Source organism: Phyllopteryx taeniolatus, chromosome 19 (assembly GCF_024500385.1).
Source record: "Phyllopteryx taeniolatus isolate TA_2022b chromosome 19, UOR_Ptae_1.2, whole genome shotgun sequence".
NCBI classification, from domain to species: Eukaryota; Metazoa; Chordata; class Actinopteri; order Syngnathiformes; family Syngnathidae; genus Phyllopteryx; species Phyllopteryx taeniolatus.
Genome location: NC_084520.1, coordinates 10,542,215 through 10,568,917, shown reverse-complemented (window position 1 = coordinate 10,568,917; position 26,703 = coordinate 10,542,215). Strand labels below are relative to the sequence as shown.

At 41.6% G+C, this 26,703-nt stretch overlaps 3 protein-coding genes and 1 long non-coding RNA gene across 10 annotated transcripts; 3 read left to right on the top strand and 1 right to left on the bottom strand.

Annotated features, from left to right (window-relative positions):
• Positions 1-1,555: 1,555 nt before the first annotated feature.
• On the top strand, positions 1,556-5,524 carry LOC133468965 (matrix-remodeling-associated protein 7-like). Of its 2 annotated transcripts, none has more exons than XM_061755443.1 (4): positions 1,556-2,079; positions 3,395-3,428; positions 4,556-4,646; positions 5,182-5,524. In XM_061755443.1, the coding sequence occupies exons 1-4, from the start codon at positions 1,741-1,743 to the stop codon at positions 5,294-5,296; spliced, it is 579 nt and encodes a 192-aa protein (XP_061611427.1). In that variant the 5' UTR covers positions 1,556-1,740; the 3' UTR covers positions 5,297-5,524. The 2 variants fall into 2 exon arrangements, with proteins under 2 accessions (XP_061611427.1, XP_061611426.1); XM_061755442.1 differs by having other exon boundaries at positions 1,572-2,079; positions 3,164-3,428.
• LOC133468967 (uncharacterized) lies at positions 2,592-5,269 on the bottom strand. Its single transcript, XR_009785594.1, has 4 exons — positions 5,136-5,269; positions 4,542-5,041; positions 4,402-4,445; positions 2,592-3,383 (listed from the first exon to the last, which is right to left on the bottom strand). It is a non-coding gene; the product is annotated as an uncharacterized LOC133468967 (long non-coding RNA).
• Positions 5,306-11,519, top strand: LOC133468964 (alpha-N-acetylgalactosaminide alpha-2,6-sialyltransferase 2-like). 5 transcript variants are annotated; one of them, XM_061755439.1, is made up of 10 exons: positions 5,306-5,443; positions 5,526-5,686; positions 6,666-6,852; positions 6,969-7,131; positions 7,862-8,024; positions 8,095-8,233; positions 10,062-10,165; positions 10,774-10,857; positions 11,020-11,122; positions 11,235-11,519. In XM_061755439.1, exons 2-10 carry the CDS (start codon positions 5,586-5,588, stop codon positions 11,427-11,429), a joined length of 1,239 nt encoding a protein of 412 aa, XP_061611423.1. In that variant the 5' UTR covers positions 5,306-5,443; positions 5,526-5,585; the 3' UTR covers positions 11,430-11,519. The 5 variants fall into 5 exon arrangements, with proteins under 5 accessions (XP_061611423.1, XP_061611421.1, XP_061611420.1 ...); XM_061755437.1 differs by having other exon boundaries at positions 6,555-6,852; positions 11,023-11,122; XM_061755436.1 differs by having other exon boundaries at positions 6,555-6,852.
• Positions 11,520-14,752: 3,233 nt separating this feature from the next.
• LOC133469431 (alpha-N-acetylgalactosaminide alpha-2,6-sialyltransferase 1-like) lies at positions 14,753-25,865 on the top strand. 2 transcript variants are annotated; one of them, XM_061756484.1, is made up of 9 exons: positions 14,753-14,935; positions 18,220-18,493; positions 18,560-18,722; positions 19,839-20,001; positions 22,279-22,417; positions 22,490-22,593; positions 23,454-23,537; positions 23,655-23,754; positions 23,827-25,865. In XM_061756484.1, the coding sequence occupies exons 1-9, from the start codon at positions 14,835-14,837 to the stop codon at positions 24,022-24,024; spliced, it is 1,326 nt and encodes a 441-aa protein (XP_061612468.1). In that variant the 5' UTR covers positions 14,753-14,834; the 3' UTR covers positions 24,025-25,865. The 2 variants fall into 2 exon arrangements, with proteins under 2 accessions (XP_061612468.1, XP_061612469.1); XM_061756485.1 differs by having other exon boundaries at positions 14,797-14,935; positions 18,312-18,493.
• Positions 25,866-26,703: the final 838 nt, after the last annotated feature.

Here is a 26,703-nt window from a genome sequence, read left to right as displayed (position 1 = left end):
AAGGTTTACAACAGTTTACAACTTTGAATACATTGAAGTTTTGGATGTTTTCACAACAATAATAAACTACACAAAAATAGAAGCGATCACACTGATCCTTAAGAGAACTTACTAAATGGAGTAAATACTGAATAGTAAATAACACATTGAGATGGAGTCAACACTGCACATAGGAAATCCCTTTCATACTCCAAATCAATTTGTTACATTAAAAGTACATGTGCCAAAAGCAACGGGTTTGATGCATACAAGAAATAACTTCTTACTGAAGTCAGTTTGTGCTCTATAAATGTGGGTCCCAATAATAATAAAAATAAATAAATAAATTCTCCTTAGCTGTGGTCTGGACAGTTGCTGATGTCTCAGTTGTTTTATTCCCATGAGCGATAAAAGCTGTTATTGGCCATAACTCCGGCACTCCATGTGTGTTGTGGGCATTGATGTCACAAATGCCACTGGCCCCCACAAAGTCGTAAGGAAGTAATTCAACATCTTCAAAAACCAGTTATTTTACATTTTGTCCACAGTGGAATTTGCAACTGTCAGTCTTGTATCTGCCAAGTTAGGACAGCAAGAGAAACAAATGTTTGATGCACATTTGAAATGTCTGCGTATATCGAAAGAAACGCTCAATGCTAATTAGAAATTGCTTACAGCAAGTCCATTTGTATTACTTTTATGTCCATGTGACAAAACATCAAAGAGTACAAACTTGCTAAATGGAGTAAATACTGAATAGTAAATAACACATTGACATCAAGTCAACACTGCACATAGGAAATCCCTTTCATACTCCAAATCAATTTGTTACATTAAAAGTACATGAGGCAAAAGCAACAGGTTTGATGCATACAAGAAATAACTTCTTACTGAAGTCAATTTGTTGTCTATAAATGTGGGTCCCAATAATTAAAAAAAGTTTATCCTTAGCTGTGTTCTGGACAGTTGCTGATGTCTTTCAGTCGTTTTATTCCCATGAGCGATAAAAGCTGTCATTGGCTATAACTCAGGCACTCCATGTGTGTTGTGGGCATTGATGTCACAAATGCCACTAACCCCCACAAACAGTCGGCAGGAAGTAATCCAACATCTTCAAAAACTAGTTATTTTACATTTTGTCCACAGTGGAATTTGCAACTGTCAATCTGTTGTACCCACCAAATTAGGACAGCAAGAGAAACAAATGTTTGATGCAGATTATGTGTTTATAGACTATTTTTTATCACATAACATACTGAAACGTCTGTGCGTACGTCGAAAGAGACGCTCATTAGAAATTGTTACTGCAAGTCCATTTGTATCACCTTTTATGTCCACGTGACAAAACATCAAAGAATACAAACGTAAGGTACTGTTCAAAAATTTGGGACGACGGCGGCCCAATTTGGACTCGTCATGGAAACGTGTCACGTGATTACGTCCCCGGAAGTGTCTCCCTCGGGTCAGGGCGAGCATCTCCGCTGACCTGTGCTGGACTTTTTTTTTTTTTTAAAGTCACCCTGGGCCTACACGGGTGCTGTCACAAACAATCCATCCACGGTACCTCTGGACACTCGGCCGCTGATGAGATTAAAAGCGAGGTGACGAGGCGAGCACGTTGCCGTCGCGCCTGATCGCCAACGGAGGAGGAGGGGCGGTGCCATAGGATGTGGCGTCATAGCCGCACAGAGCCTCCTGCCTGATCCAGTAAACGCCGATCGCCTGGGCGAGATCATCCTCAAAGCGTCGCAATGACTGCCGATGGATCCACGCGTGCCTCGTAAAAAAAAAAAAAAAAAAAAAAAAGCCATCAAAACTATGGATCTGACTTTTGTTTTATCGGCCGTAATCTTTACGCTGCTCGCTCTGGTGGTCGCAACGTCGCTGCTAAACGGATCCTCCCGGTCCTCGTCGTCTTCTTCGGCCGGGAGTTATACACCGGCGGGACCCAGTGCGGACGCCGACACAGGAGGCGAGTCGGCGGTCAAGGAGAACGGCCACATGCCGGACATCAAGCAGGGGAAGGAGGCGAGGGACGACTGGTGCGAGCTGAGCGGCAGCTCCCACGACCACTGGGATGTGGTCAAATCTGTGCTATCAGTGAGTGTCCTTCATATTTGTTTGTTTGTTGTGTTAAAGCTGTGGCAGATTACGTCACTCTTAAACTGTTTACCTTCCCCGCCCACTCTGTCCTGTCAAAGGAGTGTCAACATGTAAATCTACCTGGCTCAGTGCTCATTAGAAATAACTTTCTTACCGCAAGTCAATTTGTTGTACCCTTAAATCCACGTAACAAACGTGGGTTTCAATAGAAACAAAGGCTCAATGCGCCTTAGTGATCCCTTTCTTACTGCTGGTCTATTTGTTTTTCTTTTAAGTCCACAAAACAAACATGAGGACCAACTGAAACAAAGGCCTGATGCACATTAGAAGTCACGTTATTAATGCAAATCAATTTGTAGTACAAAATAAACATTAGGGCCAACAGAAACAAAGGCTCGACACACATTGAAATTCACTTTCTTACCGCATGAAGTCCATTTGTTGTAACTTTAAGTCCACGTAATAAACACGAGTGCCAGTTGAAATAAAGGCTCTATGCACATTAGAAATCACTTTTTACTGCAAGTTTATTTGTTGTACAAAGTAACATTGGTGCCAATAGAAACAAAAGCACATTAGAAATCGCTTTCTTACTGTTGGTTAATTTGTCACACATAACAAATGTGGGTGACAATAGAAACAAAGGCTCAATGTATGTTGAAATCACTTTCTGACTGCAACTCAATTCATTAGTCGAGGTAAGAAATAGAATCAAATGGTCGATGCACACTAGAAATTGAGTTCCATTTGTCATACATGAACATGGGTGTCAACAGAAACTAAAGCTCCATGGACATTAGAAATACCTTTTCAACTGCAAGTTCATTTCCTGTACAGAAACACGGGTACCAATAGAAATAAAGGTTTGCTGCACATTAGAAATCAAATGTAAGTCAGTTTGTTGTCCATAAACTAGGTTGCCAGAAACAAAGCCCCAAAGCAATTATCACCAAACAAAAATGTTGTTCTTCAATTGTGTGGAGACGCAGTGAGTTGTCAATCATCCCCAGAGGGACCTCTCTCTGTCTCTCTCTCTCGCTCTCTCCCCCTCTCCTCCTCTCCTCCTCATTCTCCCACACAGGACGAGGTGCAACCCCATCACACCAACGAGGAGCCGGAGTCCGCGACGGTTGCGGCATCTCCGGCCGAGCGCTCCTCCTCCTCGTCGGCGTCCAGCCTGTCCGTGCCGCGCCTCGACTCGAGGCACACAAGCTTTGACTCGTCGTCTGAGGCGTCGTCGGGGCGCGGCCGGCGCTCCTTCATCGGGCTCTCTGATGAGGAGCTCCTAAAGTGTGCTTTCTCTTACCCCCAGACCGACGGAGAAGCAGAGAGCCCGGAGACCAATGGTGAGCATGAAATTCTATTGACAATTTATTCTGTACAGTCTACCAGAGTGTATTTAATGCAGCACAGTGGGCAAACCTTTGTCCTTAAAGGCCACATTTGAGTTTTAAAATAGACAGACCTGACAAAAATACAAATCTCGTTTTTACATTGTATTATTTCTAATTCAATTGTAATCACTTAACTAACGATTTAATTAAATAAATAAAAAGGTACGTGTATGTGTACAATTTTACAAAATTTTTATTTTATTATTTCCCATAATTAACCAATTTAATCAAATTTAAAAATATGAAATGAAAAACAGTATTTTACAAAGATTATTATTATTTGCAATAAATTAACAATTTCATGAAATTAAGTGCAATAAAATAAATGGATGTAAAAAGTTTTTTTTACAATTTTATTATTTAAAAAAATGTAACCTGTTATTTAATAAAATGAGAACATTTTTGTTTAGACCGGGGAAAAAAAGGCACCTGTAGGAACTCTAACGTCTAAAATGTGTTTTATTTTACACCAGATATTTTCAGGAACTACCAAATATGTTTCGCCGTCGTTTGTCTTTACACACATGATCCATTCATCCATTTTTAGTACCGCTTACCCTCACCCGGGTCGTGGGCGTGCTGGCACCTATCCCAGCCGACTCTGTCCAAGAAGAGGGGTGCACGCTGAATTGGTCACCAGCCAATCGCAGGGCACATATGAGCAACCATTCGCACTCAAATTCACAACTATGGGCAATTTAGAGTCTTCAATCAACCTACCATGCATGTTTTTGGAATGTGGGAGGAAATCAGAGTACCCGCATTTATCATATTTGTATAAATAAATGATATACATGTATTTAATGTTTGTCCGAAGACACCGACCATACAGAAAACACAAATGTATCAAGTTTTTGTTCAAACCATCATGTCATCAAACCGCTGTTATGCTTGATATCGCAATATACTCAGAAAGTCCACTCACCTGTTCTGGGTTTTGGTCATGTGATGTTTCTTTGAATGATGGTCCTCATTCATACACATAAAACGGGCAAAATATTAGGAACACCACTTGAGTTGAAGAGGGGACATTTTTTATTGCAAGTTTTTATTAAACGTGCATACCTCTTTTTCTGCAGATAAATCGGAGCTAAAGTACGTCCCCGGAAAGTCGCGCTCCCACCACATGGAGATGATGATGTCCAAAGAGGAGCTTGAGGAGGAGCAGAGGTCAGTTAAAAACATGCTGTGACGTTCTGCTTCTGTGCTAGCCGCCTTCTCACTCGCAGCTTTCCGCTCTTAAGCTGCTGTGCGATGCGGGCTAGACTGACTTAAGGTCAGATTGACTCTTTGCCAGCTCAGAGGACGTTTGACCCCAGGACGTGACGGAGACAAAAGACACCTGCCGTTGACACAGGGACGTGCACTCTGGATTTTGCCTGGAAATGTATCACCTTTCCTACCTGTTTGATAATTAAAGGTGTCACTTCCAGGTGTCATGGGTCCATGCCCAAGTGTTGATTGGCTCTCCTCGTACAGCAGTCACTTACTTTGAAGTATTGCCCAAGTGCTTAAGATAAGCATAATGCGCGTGTGTGGCCAGAGCATTAATGCATAATCAAAACCTGTATGAAAAAAAATAATCTGCCTTTAAATACACCAGAGTGTAACTGATATGTATATATTTATATTTATTTTGGAGTGCGTGTGTATACCGACCTTTGACCCAGACTGAGGACACTCTTCGTCTACGTTGTTTTCCCAGGGTGCAGCGGGAGCAGCTGGCCGCCATCTTCCAGCTGCTTAAGGACAACACGGAGACGTTCGGCGACGTCTCCGAGGGCGACATGGAGGAGCAGCTGCGTCTCTACTCGATCTGAGAGAGACAACGACGACGTCACATGCGTTGCCTTACCTCGCCCACCAGCACAATTGTGTGACAGTATTCCATCAGCCGCTATTTAGTGGTCCATTTGTGTTGTTTTGGCTGTTGTTCCCCGGCCGGACTAACGCAGGATAGCCACCAAGTGAGCAACTCCCATTAAAATTGTCCCCCCCCCCCCATCAAGCATTTCGCTGTTGTGTAATAAATCCAAACTAAACACGCAGGTGGAGTTTGTGTGTTTGTGGCCGTGTAACGCTCTAGTCGGGCAGGTGCAAGGTGGCGCGATGGTCCTCCACACCTCCAGGATTTTTACTTGGCTGCTCGTCGTCTCCATCTTCATTGTCTTTTTTGTTCTCTATCAGGGAAACTTGAGGGTAAACATCAGGTAAGTTACTTTTTTTTTTACTTTTAAGATATTGCGATTCCTCATTGAGGAAAGCTAATGGTTAACAACTGTTTATTTGAGTTGACTCCATGTGGCTTTTGGGCACAATGTGACGCCGTTGTGAGGTCAATTTCCTGGTATGTTGGTGTGATCCGCCACATGGTGGTGGGCACTCGTAGAAGGGAACATCCGGGTACTTTCCGCTATTTGTCCATCGTTAAGAAAGGAACATACGGGTAATTCTGGTACAATCGTGGAGTTAAACTTTAAATCACAAATTAGTACGGAACAGTACATATACAACTATTAAGAATACAGATATAAAGAGCAGTAGCAATGTGATTATAAAGTACTATCTTAAGTAATTTTAAGATTATCATTATTATCCAGACAGAAAAAAAACGAAACAAAAACGTGAGTATAAAACAGAATAAGGATAGGAAAAAAGCCGATCACATAACGATGGGTAATTTATCTCATTGAATATAAGACTCATCCCAAAAATAAGGCAAGTGCACACTTTTCGTCTCCTTTGAGCCACGTTTTGGTGAAAATGATCGAGGCATTTTGTGAAACTTAGTTGGTTTGCCGTACCATCGATGAGACATTTTGCTGTTTATAAAATTTTCACTAAAAAGTACAGCTGTATTTCCCAAGTAATGCCTGGTTTTGCCCAATCCTGATATTGCTGCTCATGCGCCAAGTTTTGTCATGCAATTTTTTTTAATTAAGGGTACCTATTTGGGGTAAAAAAAATAAATAAAAAAAAAAGCAAGCGTAATTGCATTTTCTTGTTTGAAAAATGCTAATTTGTGCCTCTTAAATGTTTGAGGCTTGATTTTCGTGTATGTTGCTTGCTCTAATTCAGTTGGACCACTTTCTCTGAGCAATTTGAAGTAGTCTTAGATGACCCTTGGGTTAAGACTATTGCTCCAAACTGGGTGAATGAAGAAAATGCCGCCACCCCTGTCCTAAACAGAACAACGCCAGCAGAGTGGGTGACCTCCCTGCAAGTCACATCATTTGGAAATGAGACGGTGTACAGCCCCTTGCGTGTTGTCAGCTCAGAGACCCCCATGCCTATTCTTTTAAAGACAAACTTTTCCAAACTTCCGTTTTGGGATTTCGAGGACGTTTATATCCAGGATGCTGCACCCAGAAACACTGTAAGTATACAAATGTAGTCAACCATGTCATTGTAATTCTCAAAAGTTGATTCCAAGGCAATTTGTGTTGTTTTGCATAACTGATTCCTTTTGTTTTGTTCCCCCCACTCGCCTAGATGTGTCGACAATCCCTGAGGAATTCCCAGGACGAGAGATTCAAAAGGGCTTTCCTTCCCAACATACGTTTGTTCCTACACAAGGCCAACATCAACATGAGCGAGTGGAACCGACTCTCCCATTTCAATAATCCCTTTGGCTTCATGGGCTTTGCTCACAATGGTACAAACACAGCTAATCCATTTTCTGCACCGCTTACCCTCACTAGTGTTGTCGGGAAGTTGTATTTGGGCAAGAGGCAGGGTACATCCTGAATTGGAACCAGCCAATCGCAAGGCACATACAGTGCTGTGAAGAAGTATTTGCCCCCTTCTCAAATTCTTATTTTTTCGCATTGTTAGTTTCCTGTAGAGTTTTGTTTAAGATGATCAAACACATTTAAATATCAGACAAAGATAACCCAAGTAAACGTACAATTCAGTTTTTTAAAATATTTTATTTATTAAGGGGAAAAAAACTATTAAAAGCCATATTTTCCTTTATAAATACAATTGCCATTTTAAAACTGCATTTTGTTTACTTGGGTTATCTTTGTCTGATATTTATGTTTATTTGATGATCTTAAACAAAGTGGAGAAACTATGCAAAAAAAAAATAATAACTTTTTCACGGCACTGTACAGGCAAACAAGCATTCAAACTCACAAATGCAACCAGCGTGTCTAAAATAATAAACAAAAACATTAGTATTGTTGTTATTATTTATGATATGGATACAGCTGACACTTTAAAAAAAAAAACTAAACCACCTATGCATATTCATTATATGGAAATTTGAAATTGGTATCCCTTTATCAGGCAGGCAACCATATTATGATTAAGAATTACACTGAAGTGCTTTTATGTGTGCAAAAAAAAAAACCAAAATCTATCATATGTTTGATGTTTTTCAGATGTAATTCCCTCGGTCAAGTTGATTCCAAAGCCGAAGGAGCCTCTCCTCTCTCCAAAGCCAGGCGGCGATGGTTGCATCCATTGCGCTGTGGTGGGCAACGGTGGCATCCTCAACGGCTCCAAAAAGGGAAAAGAAATCGACTCGCACGATTACGTGTTTCGGTAATGTTTTGTTAGTTTTCTATCTATTATGAGTAGACCCACCTCCCAAGAGATTTGGCCGTTTTGTCAGGATGAACGGTGCTGTCACCAAGGGTTACGAGGAAGACGTGGGCAGCAAAACGTCTGTCTACGTCCACACGGCGCACTCTATCACCGCGTCTTTGAGTTTATACAAGAAATACGGCTACAAGTCTGTCCCCCACGATGAGGTAACCTGCACCTGCTTCAGTTGCTCTTATCTACGTACTGTACAATGGTGCCTTGTGATAAGAGTTTCATTTGTTCCGTTACCACACGAGTAACTTAAAACACTCGTTTCTATAATATTGTACTTTATAAAAACATACAGTAAAGACAATTAAATATAATTTTGTTTTTAATTAATAGTTTTTGTCACACTTTGCAAGGGCCATTGTGCTGCTACTTCTGGTGTGCCTGCCTTGGCCACCTGGGGGCAGTAAAAGACAGATATATAGTACGGTACATGGAGACAGTCTCCTCAGCATCACACTAATGTCAGAAACAGAATCATCTTTATTTGCCAAGTATGTCCAAAATTCCACAAGGAATTTGTCTCTGGTCATTGGAGCCGCTGACAACAGACAGTCAATTGACAGAGAACACTTTTGACATTTGACATAAAGACATTGAGAAAACAGTCACTGAGCAATAAAGGGCTGCTAATCATCTGGTACTGCCGGTACAATTTATTTATTTATTTTTTTGACAATTGTGCAACAAGATGCAGAGTCCTCTAGCACTTAGAGCAGTTTCAATGACTAATATAGCAATAGTCCGGTGCAATGACCATTGTGCAAAGGGCGCCCAGACTTCAAGGAGTGTATGCAGTTTAGTAGCGCGATAATCTGGGACAATGTTGATTGTGCAAATGTTGCAGATACTCCTCAGTCAGTATGGCATGAGTGGCCAGTATTGGTCAACAACAGATATGCAAATAGTGCAGCGTGGCGAGACTACTACAGTGAGTGCACGAGTATAAATAATTGGCCTGACAGAAATGTGACAACAAACTCAAGACAAAAAAAAAATTGGCAGCATGTTGCAATGGAATTGTAGGTTAGCTGTTTAAGAAGTTGATTGCAAGAGGGAAGAAGCTGTTGGAATGTCTGCTAGTTCTAGTTTGCATTGATCGGTAGCGCCTACCTGAGGGAAGGAGCTGGAAGAGCTGGTGACCAGAATTTGGATGGTCCAAGAGGATTTTGCACACTCTTGTCTTAGTTCTGGCAGCGTGCAAGTCCTCAAGGGTGGGTAGGGGGGGTACCGACAATCTTTTCAGCAGTTTTGATTGACCGTTGCAGTCGGAGTTTGTCCTTTTTTGTAGCAGCACCAAACCAGACTGTGATGGAAGAACACAGGACTGATTTGATGACCGCTGTGTAGAACTGCCTCAGCAGCTCCCGTGGCAGGCCGTGCTTCCTCAGAAGCCGCAGGAAGTACACCTTCTGCTCGGCCTTTTTGAGGACGGAGTTGATGTTGGTCGCCCACTTCAGGTCCTGAGAGACTGTAATTCCCAGGAACTTGAAGGTCTCGACGGTTGACACAAGGCAGCTGGTCCTATTTGTCCTCCTTCGCAGATGATGAAGAATAAATTTTGTCTGTCTGCACCTTTTGTATGCAAATATCCGTTGCTTAAAGGGCTCTAACACTGCAACATGGATGATATCCGTTAGCTTGTCCAAGGAGTTTCCCATTATGTGTTAGCATTGATCTAAGGCAAAGTTATGTGGTTGTTTTAAATATAGATGTAATTGTCTTTGCTTTATGTTAATTTGACAGTATAGTGAACTTCAACTGGGAGTGGCTATAAACAGATTGAAGCCTTTTGTTTTGTTTTGCCAAACGGCTGCTTGTTCTGAAATGAGTTGAATCACTGCCACCATACAGCTCTCAAATCTCAATTCTGCGCTCGCAAGTAAATCGGCTGAGCGAGGGCTCGTATCTCGAGAAACTCATAAGTTGAATCATTCGTGTCTCAATGCACCACTATTTATCATTTGTGCATCTCATTTTGTGCAGGGAATCAAGTATGTGATGATTCCAGAGGGCATGAGGGACTTCCAGTGGCTCGGAGGACTCCTCAGAGGAGAGAGGGTGCCGCTTGGCCCCTACCGAAAAAAATGGTGATGGCTATCTAGACAGATAAGAGTTCACGAGTGGATTACTTATTTGTGTGTGATGTCTCATGTCAAATACAGGTACATCTCACTACATTAGAATATGGTAGAAAAGTCAATTTCGTTCAGCACTCATACATATATGGATTCATTGACAATTGGAAAAAGACTTCAGAGGTCAGATTCCTGCCTAATTTCTACATTAAAAATTATTTTTATTGTTTCTTGTGTGTTACGTAATATTTCCCTTTCTAGAGATGGTGAATTTGGGGTTTTTGTTTGCTGTAACTCATCAAAATTATGCATAGATATATTTTTTAAAAATCATGAAATATTTCACTGAGTGTGTGTAGTGCATCTCTAGGAGTGTCAATTTTTAAATTGAACTACCGAACTAAATGAAGCTTTTGGCACTATTATAATTTGAGATGAAAATTGGATCATACATTCATCCAAAATGGCTCATATGAGGGTCCCTATATTGGGAAAGGGAACATATTTGTTGAGTTTATTTGTCATGAATAGAAAACAAACTCAAGAGTTAAACAAAACAAAAACCAAAAAACATGGAAAAAGTTAATTTCACAGTTGTATAATTCTTTATCTTCATGTAGGCCGCGGACGTACTACATGGGGCAGTACAACGAGAGCCGCTTTTACGTCCTGCATCAGGACTTCCTACGATATGTGCGCAACAGGTTGTCCTTTACTTATCAATTATGTACCATGTCTACCTTTTGGGGGGGGTGGGGGGGGGGGGGGAAATTACAATCAGCTTAGCTACATGTTGCTAGACAGACTTTGTACGGAGCCCTTAAAGCAATTTGGGCATCCTTTTGCATTTATTTTATTTTTGCCAGCAGGTTCCTGAAGTCTCCGGGCCTTAATAAACGTTCCTGGGGGATACTTCGACCAACCAATGGTGCTTTTACACTCTTTCTGGCCCTTCATACGTGTGACACAGTGAGTTGGTGTTCACACAGTAATGTCATAACACACACATACTGACGTTTAGACCACCGTTTGTAACATATAACAGTCATTTTCCGCATCCAATTCTCTCTGTTCGTCCTAGGTGGATGCATACGGCTTCATGACGAGAGACTACGCCAAGTACTCCAATTACTATTTCCAGAGACACGTAAAAAGCCGCGTGGTATTCTTTGCCAATCACGACTACAAGCTGGAAATGAAATGCTGGGAGGAACTGCACAACAGCACAATCATTCGTCTGTACCAAAGAAGTGAAAAAGAGACCCCAAAAATGTGAAAGAAATGACATAAGAATAACGCTAATGTTTGGGAGGTTTACCATAAGGTAGAACATTCACGGGTGGCCATTTTAAAACAGCAGTTCAATTTGGTGATTACACTATACAGTATGATTGTGACTGTTTCGTTTTGAAGCTGTATGTAAAGAAAAAAAAATAAATATATATATATATATATATATATATATATATATATATATAATAAGAGGACAGGAAATTACTGATGTGCTGAGGCTTCGATACATGTGTGGCGCAATACTGGAAGTAATTTATGAACCCTGATTCGTTATAGGCAAATGATGACATGAAGCCTCAGTGTTTCGAGAAGTGGTTCATGCGTTGGAGCGATTTAATGAACAGATGAGAAAAATAGTAACGACTCCTTAGAAATGTTGCGTGTTAGTTGTCCGTTGGACTTTGGGAAATCTCCTGTCATAAACATGATTTTTTTATGACAGTTTGATGTTTGTTTATTCATGGTGTGTGCAAAAATGGGTGTGAAATGTGTTACCACTGTAATCCAGAAGCTTCTTTCATTCCAATTCCAAGTTTTTTTGTTCTCCAATTTGGTTTTGGAGCTTTCGACCATTATTTTTAAATAAGATGTTTTTTTCTTGGCGGCACGCTGGCCCGACTGGTTAGAGCGTCAGCCTCACAGTTCTGTTTCCTCCCACATCCCAAAAACATGGAAACCGGAGTGCCCGGAGAAAACCCACGCAGGCACCGGGAGAACATGCAAAACTCCACACAGGCGGGGCCGGGGATTGAACCCGGCTCCTCAGAACTGTGAGGCTGACGCTCTAACCAGTCGGCCACCGAGTGTTTCCTCATTAATTTAATGATGCATCCCTGAGGTTCACGTTCACCGAAGGACTGCGTTGTCATATATTGTAAACTAGGAAAGGCGGGGAGATTATTAAACAAAACAAAACAAAAACAAAAAACCGGCTAAATGATCACCTATCTCTCACTCAGCAAGCTCTCGAACATCCGGCTTCGGTTGTGGGTCGTGAACATGCGTGCAGCGAGCTCAGCTACCGGCCACCGGCTGCTAGTGAAAGCTATCCCCGCCAGGACGTCAGTTGCGGTTACAATTACTCATGAGTACGTTCCTTTTACTAAAGATTTCCGTGGGGAGGAACAGCAAGAGTACAGAGCAATTTTTGATGCCTTGCGTTAAGCGAGGCTTACTAAAATGTAAATAGCAATTAACTAAGTTAGTCAGTAATAATATAGATCCAGTCAAGCAGCTCCATGAAAATGTCAGTTTCGGACATTCTCCAAAGTTGACAAACCCATTACGCAAGCTGCCTTACTGGAACATTTTAATAAATTAGGTCAGAAGCTCAAGTAGTTCAAGTCAAAAAGTGAAACTCATATCGTGGAGATGCTCTACACACGCCGAAATATTTTTTATACATGTATTATTTTGATAATTATAGTTTACAGCAAATAACTCCAAATTCACCATCTCTAGAATATAACGTAACAAACTAATATGAAACAATGGAATTTATTAGAGCAAGGCCTGGAGGTGGGGCTCGAAGGCGAGCTCCTGGTGGACGGGCCTGCACCGATGGGGTTCCTAAAGGCTCTGGATGTTGTGGGGCTGTCCTGGTTGACACGCCTCTGCAACATCGTGTGGACATCGGGGACAGTGCCTCTGGATTGGCAGACTGGGGTGGTGGTCTCCCTTTTTAAGAAGGGGGACCGCAGGGTGTGTTTCAACTACAGGGGGATCACACTCCTCAGCCTCCCTGGTAAGGTCTATTCAGGGGTGCTGGAGAAGAGGGTCCGTCGAGAAGTCGAATCTCAGATCCAGGAGGAGCAGTGTGGTTTTCGTCCTGGCCGTGGAACAGTGGTCCAGCTCTACACCCTCGGCAGGGTCCTTGAGGGTGCATTGGAGTTCGCCCAACCAGTCTACATGTGTTTTGTGGACTTGGAGAAGGCTTTCGACCGTGTCCCTCGGGGGGTGTCCTGTGGGGGGGTGCTTCGGGAGTATGGGGTACCGAACCCCCTGATATGAGCTGTTCGGTCCCTGTACGACCGGAGTCAGACTTTGGTCCCATATCCGGCAGTAATTCGGACTCATTTCCGGAGAGGGTTGGACTCCGCCAAGGCTGCCCTTTGTCACCGATTCTGTTCATAACTTTTTTAAATGGATGGATGGATGGAACAGCAGGAGTCAAAACTAGTTTTTTGATGCTTTGTGTAAGCGAGGCTTTTTAAAATGTGAATAGCAAATAATGTTAGTTCTGTAGCTGAGCAGTACTCAGTCTGGATTCAAGGTAATATTCAGTTACTTTGGACCATTGGTTCGAGTAATGGTCCATTTCTTGTTGGGCACTCTTTGTCCTCCATATTTAGGAATTACATGAATGATAATACCTTTATATGTTGATGGTTATAAACCAAATTCAGTTTAAATGGCTTTACTACCACGAAGAATGATGACTGCAGAATGTTACAAAGCTGATGTAAAGTATTGTTATTCTTTCAGAACTGTATATTTAACACTCTGATGCATGAATTATGAAAACCTGGGTCAAGATTTTATTTTTTATTTATCAGTTTTTTTATTCTATCCATCCATTTTCTGTACTGCTTATCCTCACTGGGGTCGCAGGCGTGCTGGAACTACATGCGCCTAAGCACTCAACATAAAACATTGTGAACTTACTGTAAAAATGAATTAACTTGTGGTCTATTATAAATATACAAACACTTGTTTCTTTTTATGCTTTGAAAAACATTTCAACAATTTTTGGAAAATTTCAACACTGTATAGATGCAATGTTGAGGCCTGAATAAAAAAAAAAAAACAATGGCACTCATAGCCGTGAATCTTACACCCCTCGGGTTTGGGCTTTTTGGTATGTATTGTTTGATGGACAGTAGGCCCTTGAAAGGAATTGTCTGCCCTTCAACTGATTGCAATTCTTCAGGGTCGGCTGCTGCCGCGAATGTCTCCTGAAGTGCACTTAGCAATGGTCTTATTTAGAAAGGCTGATATCCAGTTCAACCATAGAAACCAATGCATTAAAGAGAAAGTTACTTTTTATTGGCGGCCCACTGTAGTGACCGCTATGCACCAGAGGGTTAATCGTTTTTGAGAACGCTGCTTAAGAATCATGTAAACTTGCATCTAATGCTGATGACAAAACTCGTCCGGAACCTCATATAAACCTCCTCTGTTGTTGATTCAGTGAAGCTAGGGAACACACACGTGGTGTTTGTGTCCTTTGTGCGTGGTGATAAGGCCCAGTGTGTTTGTGTGTGTGTGTGTGCATGTGCATGTGCGAGTGCAGAGCAGAAACCCTGCCCATTGTGTTATTCCCACAAGGTGCCACATCCCTCCCAGCAGAGCAGCGATCCTTCCAGCCGGGCAAGTCCAAGGTGCCGCCATGGCCTTCCACACATCTAGGATTTTTACTTGGCTGCTTGTCATCTCCATCGGAATTGTCTTTTTTGCTCTATATCAAGAAAATCTAACAGTAAACATCAAGTAAGTGTATTTATTTATTTTTATTTGTAAAACTTTTGGGAGAGTTGTGATGCATATGGACGGTGGGAACTATTGTCAAAATGCATTGCTGTTACTATTTTAATTGGGTCTGAAAGCAGTACTGGTCGATAGGTCTAGAACTCTTTCTCCAAAATTCTTGGAACCTTTTAGTTCCAAGAACTACACATACCAAAAGTGCAAAGTTCCTGTAACTTTAAGTGGGGGTTTGAAAGAGCTAAAGAAATTGAAAGAGAACATAATTAAATTAGAGCTGAAGTTGAATAAGGAATTAAAGCAAAAGAAACCTGATTAAAATATTGATGTATGATGATTTTTATATGTCGATATGAGATTTTATAGATTTTGTGCATGTGCATTTTTAGCCACAAAGGTGGTGGGAGTATTTGGAACTTCAATAAGCAATGTGTGGTGGCAGTGAACTCACTTCACAACAAGAAGCAGTTTGGCATATAGTGAACAAATCTTCAAACAAGTCTTCCATCTGTTTTTTTTACCACTCCAACTAGAAGATTATTGTCAAACTAAACACAGAATTACACATGTATTTAAAACAACTACTTAGTTTTGCCGTACAAGAGTTCCTTTAGCCTAATGTCAACAAACAACGCAAAACGCCATTGACGGGCAAATTGCATCGGTGTCGGGGTGTTATAAACCATTAAATGATGGATATTTAAACAAACTTGTGCAGCAACACTTGTAGAAAGACAAACCTCAAAGGCACTTTATCTTTTGCAATAAATGAGTAATATTGCTGCACCTTACTGAGTCATTTGTGAAACTCTTCTCAGTGTGTGTCTCTGCCTGTATTATACTGCCCAAGGTGGGTGAGGTACGCACTCCAGAAGGAGCAGATCAATGTCCATTGAATTGAAGGAAAAAATATTGCAAAACTGTTTCATTTCTTTACATTCTATGTCATTACTGTCTTTTTTTTAATATACACAGTACAATATTATGGTGTGGTATTTTTATGATTAAGAAACACATTACAAACATTTTTGTAGGTTTTCTTGGGGCAGGGCTGGAATGGATTGATGGCATTTATATTTGTTTCAAAGGAGAAAGATGATATAATGTGCCATTTAAAGGGTTAGAATGCTGAAAATAATATTTGATCATTTTGATCAGAGTCAAAGGTAATCAGAATCAGAATCATCTTTATTTGCCAAGTATGTCCAAAACACAAAAGGAATTTGTCTCCGGTAGTTGGAGCCGCTCTAGTACAACACATTGACAAAAAACAATTGTGCAAAAAGATGCAGAGTCCTCTAGCACTTAGAGCAGTTCGAATGACTAATATTGCAATAGACCGGTGCAATGACCATTGTGCAAGGGGCGCTGAGACTTCAAGGAGTGTATGCGGTTTAAAGTGACGAGTAGTGCGATAATCTGGGACAATGGTTGTGCAAATGTTACGGATACTCCTCAATCAGTGTGCAAATTGGGCAGATGCTACTCTGGCATGAGTGGCCAGTATATGCAAATAGTGCAGCATGGCGAGACAGCTACAGCGAGTGCACGAGTAATACATAATTGGCCCCACAGAAATGTGACAATGAACTCAAGTCAAAAAAATTGCCAGCTTGTTGTAATGGAATTATAGGTTAGGTGTTTAAGAAGTTGATCGAAAGAGGGAAGCTGTTGGAATGTCTACTAGTTCTAGTTTGCATTGATCGGTAGCGCCTACCTGAGGGAAGGAGCTGGAAGAGCTGGTGACCGGGGTGCGGAGGGTCCGAGAGGATTTTGCACGCCCTTGTCTTAGTTCTGGCAGCGTGCAAGTCCTCAAGGGTGGGTAGGGGGGTACCGACAATCCTTTCAGCAGTTTTGATTGTCCGTTGCAGTCGGAGTTTGTCCTTTTTTGTAGCAGCACCAAACCAGACTGTGATGGAAGAATACAGGACTGATTCGACTACCGCTGTGTAGAACTGTCTCAGCAGCTCCGGTGGCAGGCCGTGCTTTCTCAGAAGCCGCAGGAAGTACATCCTCTGCTGGGCCTTTTTTGAGGACGGAGTTGATGTTAGTCTCCCACTTCAGGTCCTGAGAGATTGTAATTCCCAGGAACTTGAAGGTCTCGACGGTTGACACAAGGCGGCTGGACAACGTGAGGGGCAGCTGTGGCGAAGGATGCCTCCTGAAGTCCACGATCATCTCTACAGTCTTGAGCGTGTTCAGCTCCAGGTTGTGTCGGCCGCACCACAGCTCCAGCCGCTCCGCTTCCTGTCGATATGCAGACTCGTCACCGTCCTTGATGAGGCCGATGACAGTGGTGTCATCTGCAAACTTCAGGAGTTTGACAGTCGGGTTCGCTGAGGTGCAGTCGTTCGTGTAGAGAGAGAAGAGCAGCGGAGAGAGGACACAACCTTGGGGCGCCCCAGTGCTGATGCTGCGTGTGGATGAGGTGGCCTCCCACAGCCCGACCTGCTGTGTCCTGCCCGTCAGAAAGCTGTAAATCCACTGGCAGATGGCAGGTGAGACGCTGAGCTGGAGAAGCTTGGATGAAAGGAGTTCAGGGATGATGGTGTTGAACGCTGAGCTGAAGTCCACGAACAGGATCCTCGCGTAGGTCCCTGCACTGTCGAGGTGTTCTAGGATGAAGTGCAGTCCCATGTTGACTGCATCATCCGCAGACCTGTTCGCTTGGTAGGCAAACTGCAGGGGGTCCAGCAGGGGACCTGTGACACTCTTGAGGTGGTCCAGCAGGAGACGTTCAAAGGACTTCATGACCACAGATGTCAAAGCGACAGGCCTGTAGTCATTCAGACCCGAGATTGCAGGTTTCTTGGGGATTGGAATGATGGTGGAGCGTTTGAAGCAGGATGGAACTTCGCACAGTTCCAGAGATCTATTGAAGATCTGGGTGAAGATTGGAGCGAGCTGGTCCGCGCAGACTTTGAGGCAGGATGGGGACACGTGGTCCGGGCCTGCCGCTTTGTTAATCTTTTGTTGTTTGAAGATGCGTCTCACATCCTGTTCATGAATGGTTAACGCAGAGGTCAGAGGTGTGATTGTGGTCGCGGGTGCGGCCGGGTGGGTGTGTGGTGTGAAAGTGTCCTTTTCAAATCTGCAGTAGAAGGTATTCAAGTCAAGTCAAATTTAATTATGGAATTAAAGCAACCAACCGAAAAAAAAAACAAAAAAAATATTGATGTAACATAATTTTGTACATTAAGTGTAAATACAAGGATGGCACAAATGTTAAAAAGTATTCTAGCCCTCTTTGAGGAGTCAGCTCCTTGCTCTCGCTTTCTCCTCCAATTCAGCTGGACCACTTTCTCTGGGAACTTTGAGACTATCGTCTCAAAATGGGATAATGAGGAAAAGGCCACCAGACCCATTGTCTTAAATGCTACAGCACCCGCCAAGTGGGTAACATCAATGCCCGTCAGAGAGTTTGAACGCAAGCGAGAAAACGTGTCCACGCGTGGCGTCGTCTCCGAGACCCCCATGCCCATCCTTCTGAAAAAAAACTTCTCCAAACTTCCCGTCTGGGACTTTGACGATGTGTATAACCAGGATGCTGCACCAGCAAACACAGTAAGTATGCGCCATGGCAGGAAAGAAAAGGAACGCTTGAATTGAATTAATGTCTTTCCCCTATAGAGTTGCCAGCAATCCCTGAGGAATTCCAAGGACAAGAGCTTCATGAAGGCTTTCCTTCCCAATATACGTTTGTTCCTCCATAAGGACAACATCAACATGAGCGAGTGGAACCGACTCTCCCATTTCAACAATCCTTTTGGCTTCATGGGATTCTCTTACAATGGTATGCGAATGCCTAATCAGGCGTCCTTCAAAGACAAACTCCTTGAGATTTTGTCCAACGGAAGTATTAAGAAGTCTTTTGTTTTGATTTGAAGTGGCAATTTTGGGCTTCTTTTTGCCATTTCCAGGTCCCCTGGAATTTGAAATTTGAGGAAAATCCAGCCCCCAAAGTCAGTTACACATAGCAACAGGAGATTTGCAGGTCATGTCTATTATTCGCAGACACACAAAAAAGCCACAAGCCATGCTTGAAAAGACACAGAAAGTCTGCAATCTTGGATCAAAGCAGCCATTTTAGAGTCATTTTTTTCCATTTCCAGGCCCCCAAAATTTGCTCTAAAATTTAAGTCCCCAAGGCCATTTTCTTGTAGCCACATGACATTTGGAAGACATATTTATCATCAGTAAACCTACAAAAAAATGTCCCAAGAAGCCATACCTGAAAATACACAGGAAGTTTGCTATTTTGGATCAAAGCAGCCATTTTAAGATCATTTGGGTCATTTTGAGGACCCCATATATATATATATAGTATAGATAGTGCTATATTTTGAAAGTGGTGCTTTTTATGTGCATGTTTATTACTGTATGTATTTTATGTGCCTTTATGTTTACAGTAACTTACTAGCAACAGTGTTGTTAGTAAGTTACTGTAAAAAGCCTCTGCGATGTCATGAGTACACTGTTGGACATTCCTGTAAATTCTACAGTTATTTACCACATACATTGCAATAAAATACTTTTAAAGTGATTTGAAAGTAATTAACTACCGTTTCCACTGAATCATAGGAGTTTGGTTGATGTCACACAGAGACTTGCTGTATTTTGCATGCAGCAGAATTTTGAAGCCGTGTGGTCATCAGTGATTAGAAACATGGTTTGAAACTGTTGTCAATAAGTCCTGTAATCAGGTTTACAGAAATGTACTGGAAACAGTGGTGGCAGTAAGTTACTGTTAAAACCTCTATGAAATGTCTAACAGTAGACCTACAAGAGTCTCAAGAAGCCATGCCTTTAGGAATTTAAATTTGTGTCAAAGTGTGGGTGGAGCATGGGAAATGTAACCATTCACAACGAAACATGAAACTTTAATAAAAATGTGTCTTTTTTTTTTTAGATGTAATGTCCTCAGTCAAGTTGATCCCAGAGCCAAAGGAGCCTCTCCTGTCTCCAAAGCCAGGCGGTGATGGTTGCATTCGTTGTGCTGTTGTGGGTACTGCCGGCATCCTGAACGGCTCCAAAATGGGGAAAGAAATCGACGCCCACGATTACGTGTTCAGGTAATATATTCTTTTGTTCAATTTTCAAGCCTTTTGGTCCACATTTAGTCCTGTTACTCCTTTTTAAATCAATCTCAGCGCTTTTGTGATACACTCTAACTGTGGGATGTCCACCCCAAAATCCTTAATATTCTTTGACTGTGCTTTATGACCTAGCTGTTTTTATAATAAATATATACAATATACTGTATATAGAAAGATAATATATTTCCCTAGCATAACTTTACCTCCACTGATGGATTGGTTTCGGCGTATTAAATAAATTAAAGGTGAAGAATGTCAAAGTTGCACTTACATCTTTTGATTGTTTTGTATGTAGCCCTTTGAACACCCCTGCGCGAAGGCAATATTTTAAATTGGTGGACTGCACATGCTACTTGAAGGCAAACTGAGTTTGCAGTGAACCCCAGTATAAGGCTAGATAGAATTATGAGTTGTCATGCAATATTATTTCTGTCTATTCTTATTCGAGTCACAACGACAGCAGCGTTCTTTGTGCTTGAAATTCAGTAAGCTTCAGGATGTTTTAAATAAACATTGCTCAAGGCGTGCACACACAATACCTCATAAAGGCAACATAGATCCTACAGCAATTTATATCCGCAAACCAGTTTGTCCACGTGTCGTCCAACACAAAGAGCTTCCGTGTGGCTTAATCCTGCAGCACACCGTGGTGATGCGATCTATTTTTGAAGTGACGTTCACCCAAAATGTGAATAATATAGCGTTGCTTATTAAATGGGGTTGGATATGTGTTCTATCCACCTTACATTGCTTCGTCTAATGATTGACAATGACCTTGTCGGGTTTCTGAAGTCAGAGACTTTTGCAGAAGCAGCACGAGCATGAGAGAAAGTCATGGTTCAGTTTAGGGAAGGCCCTTTTCTATTCTGTATGTCTAATGATTGACATGTAGACAGCCCAAAGAAGAGTAAGTGGCATAACCGACAAGCAATGGTGTCAAACTAAGGGGGAGGGAATAAATGGGACAACTTTCCCAGGGCCATGAAGATTTGGGGGGGCCCCTGGCTGTCCGGCAGGGGGCCCGCCCAAACGACTCATTCCTTCAGAGTATAGCAATTGACATGTATACTGACCAACGTCTGCATGAAGAATGGGAGTCCCTGCCTTGACCAATCACTGATGCTGTGTCTAATGATTGACACGTGGACATGTAGACTGACTGAATGGCCAGGTGTCCCAATACTTTAGTCCATGTGGTGCGTGTGGATGGAGGTGACCTCCAGGGCGTGACAGTGTTTTTCGTGCTCGTATGTGTCTCACTTCATGGGAGAAAAAAACAGCACAGACTGTACAAAGGTGACACACACTAGTACTGTATCAGTGAATAGGATTTTTTGTTTGTTTTACAATGACAAGTTGACAATAGAATCAGACAAAAATGTTCTGCCCACCAGACTGGAGAAGTGACATTTTTTTGGACCAGGTGTGTCACAAAGATGCAACAAGAAGGGACCACAAAAAGGTCACAAGAAGATCTGCCCAAAGACTCAGGAAGTCTTCCATTTTGTTTTGAAGCAGGTCAATTTGACCATTTTTTAGCACCCATAATTTTGGGAAATTCCTGAATTGGTAGGTATGTCCATCATGAGTCGACCCACAAAAATGTCTCAATAACCATGCTCGAAAAGACACAACAAGTCTGATATTTTGTATTAGAATTGCCATTTTAGGGTCAGTTTGGCCATTTTCAGGACCCCAGATTATTTGGGAAATTCAGTTTTACTTCACAGCATGATATTTGCTAGGTGTGTCTATCATGGGCAGACCCCCAATTTTTTTTCAAGAAGCTATGCCTGAAAAGATGGAAAATCTCCTGAAGTGGCCATTTTGGGGTCAATTTGGCCCTTTTCAAGCACCTGGAATGTTTGGACAATTCAACCCCCAAAGCCTATCTCATTTAGCGACGTGAAATGTGCTGTATTTCTATCAAGATTAGACACACAAAAAAGTCACAGAAGCCCCTGCCTCAAAAGATTCAGGAAGTCAACCATTTTGCTATGCATTTTGCATTTTTTTCATTTCTAAGCATCCCTCCTGAACTTGTCCCATAGCTTTTGTCCAACTGCTACCAAATTTTAACCGTATATACTAGACGGATGGGTGACGCTAATACAACCAGTTAACTTTTCGTTGGGTGTGGGTCCAACGAGGCCGCGAAATTTGCCGACTCTATAAAAAGAAAAAAACACCAATCACTCCACAAGGTAAAAGCAGTTATGATTTGGAAGCTTTTTGGGTGCGTTTGTGTGTCAGGATGAACGGCGCGGTCACCAAGGGTTACGAGGAGGACGTCGGGAACAAAACGTCTGTCTACGTCCACACGGCGCACTCCATCACCATGTCTTTGTATCTGTTCAAGAAATACGGCTACAAATCTGCCCCCCACGACGAGGTAAGCCTACCTTCAACTGCATTCATTTATTATATCTGTCAATCAATCACTCATGCAGCTCATTTCGTGCAGGGCATCAAGTATGTGATGATTCCAGAGGGCATGAGGGACTTCCAGTGGCTCGGAGGACTCCTCAGAGGGGAAAGGGTGCCGCTTGGCCAGTACCAAAACAAACGGTGATGAATATCCTGGCCTGTATATGTTTCATACACATTTATTTCTTTTTAAATGCAGAAAAGTACAGCGGAATGGTTGACTAGCTAATTCCACAAATGTCCTTACTGTTACCATAACCAAGGCTAGTATCGCGCAGATATCAATATTGATACCTCAGGGAAGATTTACCATATACCTCCTATTTAAAATGTATCATCTTTAGTATTATAGCTTGTAAGTATCATCCATACAATCACTTGTTTACAAAATATTTTGAAAATGGTATCGGAGTATTGATATTTCAGCATCGATCCATCCAAGTTATCTATGTGTCTTACTTTCACTGTAAAAATGAATTAGTTGGGTTTTTTTTGTAATTTCTTAGCCCTTAGACATTGTCGTTAAATACAATTGTAATTAGGGACCGTAATTGTATAATTCAGGTAGTATTGTTGTTTTATTGTTGTTCAGTGCCTCAAAGGGTCCTTTGTCAGTGAAGTCAGAAAAGTACACATTATGCACCGCAATAGGGTTAAAAGTAGAATTTCCAAGTAGTGTTTTCATTGACTAACTGATGAGGGACTTTTCTTTACTTCTTCAGAATTGATGTATTTATGAATTTTGTTATTTTATTTTACTATTCATATTTTATTTGTAAATATTCCAGGTGTTATTATTTTATTTATTCTTAATATTTTATCTATTTTTTTAATTGTTAAATATTATGATTTCTCTCTGCTGATTGGCTGTACGAAGTCATGCAGTTCTACATGCTCACTTTGGGTACCAAATTTGGTTCATTGACCAATAAAGAGAAGAGTAGAATAACTGCTGCATTTTCTTTTTCTCCCTTTTTTTCTTTTTCTTCCTTTACATTCAGGCCCCGGACGTATTACATGGGGCAGTACAACGAGAGCCGCTTTTACGTCCTGCACCAGGACTTTCTGCGATATGTGCGAAACAGGTCGACCTTCACTTATTATTTACCATGTTCCTCCCTGTGCAAAAAAAATAAATACACTCAGCCACACGACACTCGGCACATTTCAAATGGCTCAAGCATGTTTTTGTCACTCTTCAGGTTCTTGAAGTCTCCCCACCTGAACGCACGTTACTGGGGAATAGTCCGACCAACCAATGGTGCTTTTACACTCTTCCTGGCTCTTCACACATGTGATACAGTGAGTTTTTTTTTTACACAATGTCATGACATAAAAATATTTTCCTCATCCAATATTTTCTGTTCTACCCAGGTTGACGCGTACGGCTTCATGACAAGAGACTACGCTAAGTACTCCAACTACTACTTCCAGAAGCATGACAAGAGCCACGTGGTTTTCTATGCCAATCATGACTACACTCTGGAAATGAAAACTTGGGAGAAACTGCACAATGACGAAATCATGCGTCTGTATCAAAGAAGTGAAAAGAAACCCCCTCCAAAAACATAACTGGGAAGAATGTCCGATTGGTTTAACGTTTTCTTTTTTGGAGCAATATGTTACATCCGCAGCTATAGCATCACTCCTAAAGACATTTGAAGGACTCTTTTCTGCACTATTTATGTACAGTATATTTTAAGTGACAAAATAAGGAAAATGTTTTCAGTAATTATGGCAGTGGTGAGCAGTCTGAGCCAGCAAAGCCTCTTTTCTGGCATAAACACCATCAAAAATCAATGATCAATCCCAATGAAATGGTGTAAATGTTTTCCTAACTGTCTATTCTTGGGATGTTTGGTACCACTTTTTTTCATACCGATGCCAGTATGAGTATAAACTTCTTTAACCAGCCAGATTGCACATTCGTCTTCACGGGGCTGGCCGTTGATGACATGTAGCGATCTGCACACATTGATACATTTATTTATCAGCATCTTTGGTGAATATCCTCACTGTCGCGCGGAAACCTTGTACATCCAAATATGGTTAATTCCTAAATGTTTCACAAATCAATACTACTGGTCTGTCCCCATGTCTTCCATTGTTTTTACGCATGATTAACCAATTTGAAGTGTTGAAAATATGTTGAGAACCAATCTATTAACGCTCTTCTATGCTCAACTGTCTGAGAAGTGTTGTAAATTTCCACCTCTTCCCTCAAGATTGAAACTCTGGGTGTTTTTTTTAGACAATCAAAAGTGAAAATGCTTAGGTTAGATACACTTGAGCAAACCTGTTTTGTTACAAATTGATAGCTGCACCTGCAATGCTTCAGTGCACAACGAAGTGGTCAGCCATGAAGTATTTTACCAACATTTTTTAATTGCTATGTTATCAGATAAATGTTTATTGTCAACAGTCCATATGATGTGCGTGGCACAGCTGGCGTGCTGTTCATTTTGTTTTTGTATAGTATTGCTGTAGTATACTTCCCTTAATGGCTTTTCTGTTACACATGATGCTTGTGTTATTGTGGTTGGGGTCAATGCAAGGGGAAACATTATTGCGGTATGTCATCGTGTTGATGCTAGGGTGGCAGAACCGGCTCACCCGATTGCACACGATGCTGAAGTGAAGAATTCTGAGCTGGGCTGCGGCATTGTCTCTCCGACACGCGATAGTAGACAACAATAAGGGGGAATTAGCAAAAGTAGGTCAAATAAGTCATGCAATGTCTTGAATTTCAGTCGCGATTCAGAAGTAGTTGGAATAAAGAGGATTTGTTTGAGGGAAATGAATATTATGTACATGATGCAGGGCCGGGCTATTGATGGATTTCATTGATTTAATCAAGTATATTGGACATGACAATTTTTTTTTCATCATCTTCCGTTCCGTTCACTAACAACATAGCAGCGAAGAGGAGTGAGTTTATAAAACCACAGTCGGTGTTGCCAACTTGCTGACTTTTCCGACCCTCGGAGCGACTACTTTTCAGAAACTACAAACTACTTTAATTCCCGCTAAGAAACAGACAACATGAGCGGATTGCTTTTCACATTGTTTTCAGTATATGACAAGAAAGGAGCTTGGTGGAAGCCAATCATGAAGTCAGTCATGCGGAACATTTCCAAAGGCATTTATACATTGCAAAAAGCAGGGTTTTAAACACGTTGGAAACTTTTGACCCAAATATGTGCTGCCAAGCATGTCAAAATTTTGGCGAGGTTGCTTGCCTCATCTGGACAATCCTACTACATGAGAAAAGAGGATGAGAGAGCTGGAGTGGGTCCGGCGGTACTCCAGACATATGGACGAGCCCAGTTTAAAGGCTCATTTTACTATCTTAAATGTTTATTAATGATCGTGTTTTCGTACATGTTTTGAATAAAGGAACATTATTTTTCCAAGAGGAAGCACTTATGTTCACATTATCTGTCAAGAAAAAATATATTTCTGTATATGTTAATGCAGGTTAATGCTGGGAAAAACTTGCTTGAAAAATAGTGTTTCAAAGCTTGTTTGGTATCAGGGGAAAAAAAGCAGGTCACCACAGAAAGGGGAAAAAAAAGTTTTCGTTACAAGTGACTAATTAGTGCGTTCGTGGGTTTTTTAAGGTTCCAAATGTATATTAGTTATTCCACATCGGTCTCACGTATATTCGTTGTTTCTATAAACACTACAATTCCGAGGATTTTCTGACCTCCTCAGTCCTACCAGAACTAAGTCAAATGGCTGCTCTGAAATATTTGATTATTCACTGTCTTCGAGAAATTATTTGATCATACGTTTTTTTTTGTTTTTTTGGGGGGGAATTCAGTCATTCCCAAGAAAACACGCAAAAATTCAGTGCATCCCATATTTATGCGGTAGATACAGTTGCCTGTGATTATACAAATGGCCAGCAGATGGTTTCGTGTGCACATGAAGCTTCGAGAAACAGAAATTCTCCCATCTCGATGTAAAAACCACCCAGCCAAGAGGGAGTGGCGGCCCTATGCTAGAGATGCGCTGCTGTCTGAGCTAAGCCCTGAGATAAGAACTAACAGCAAGCATGGCGGCTGCGAACCCAGAATCCCTTTTTGTCCCACCAGCATGCTTTGCGCTGTAAGAATCTTATTTTAAGCATTTCTAAGGATTTATGACTCATTTATTTCAATTGTAGCATATTTATCGTGTATAAAAGTCGCGTATAAAGGGTATTTTCGCGACTAAAATGTTTTGCGTGAGAAATTTGATTTTTTTTTA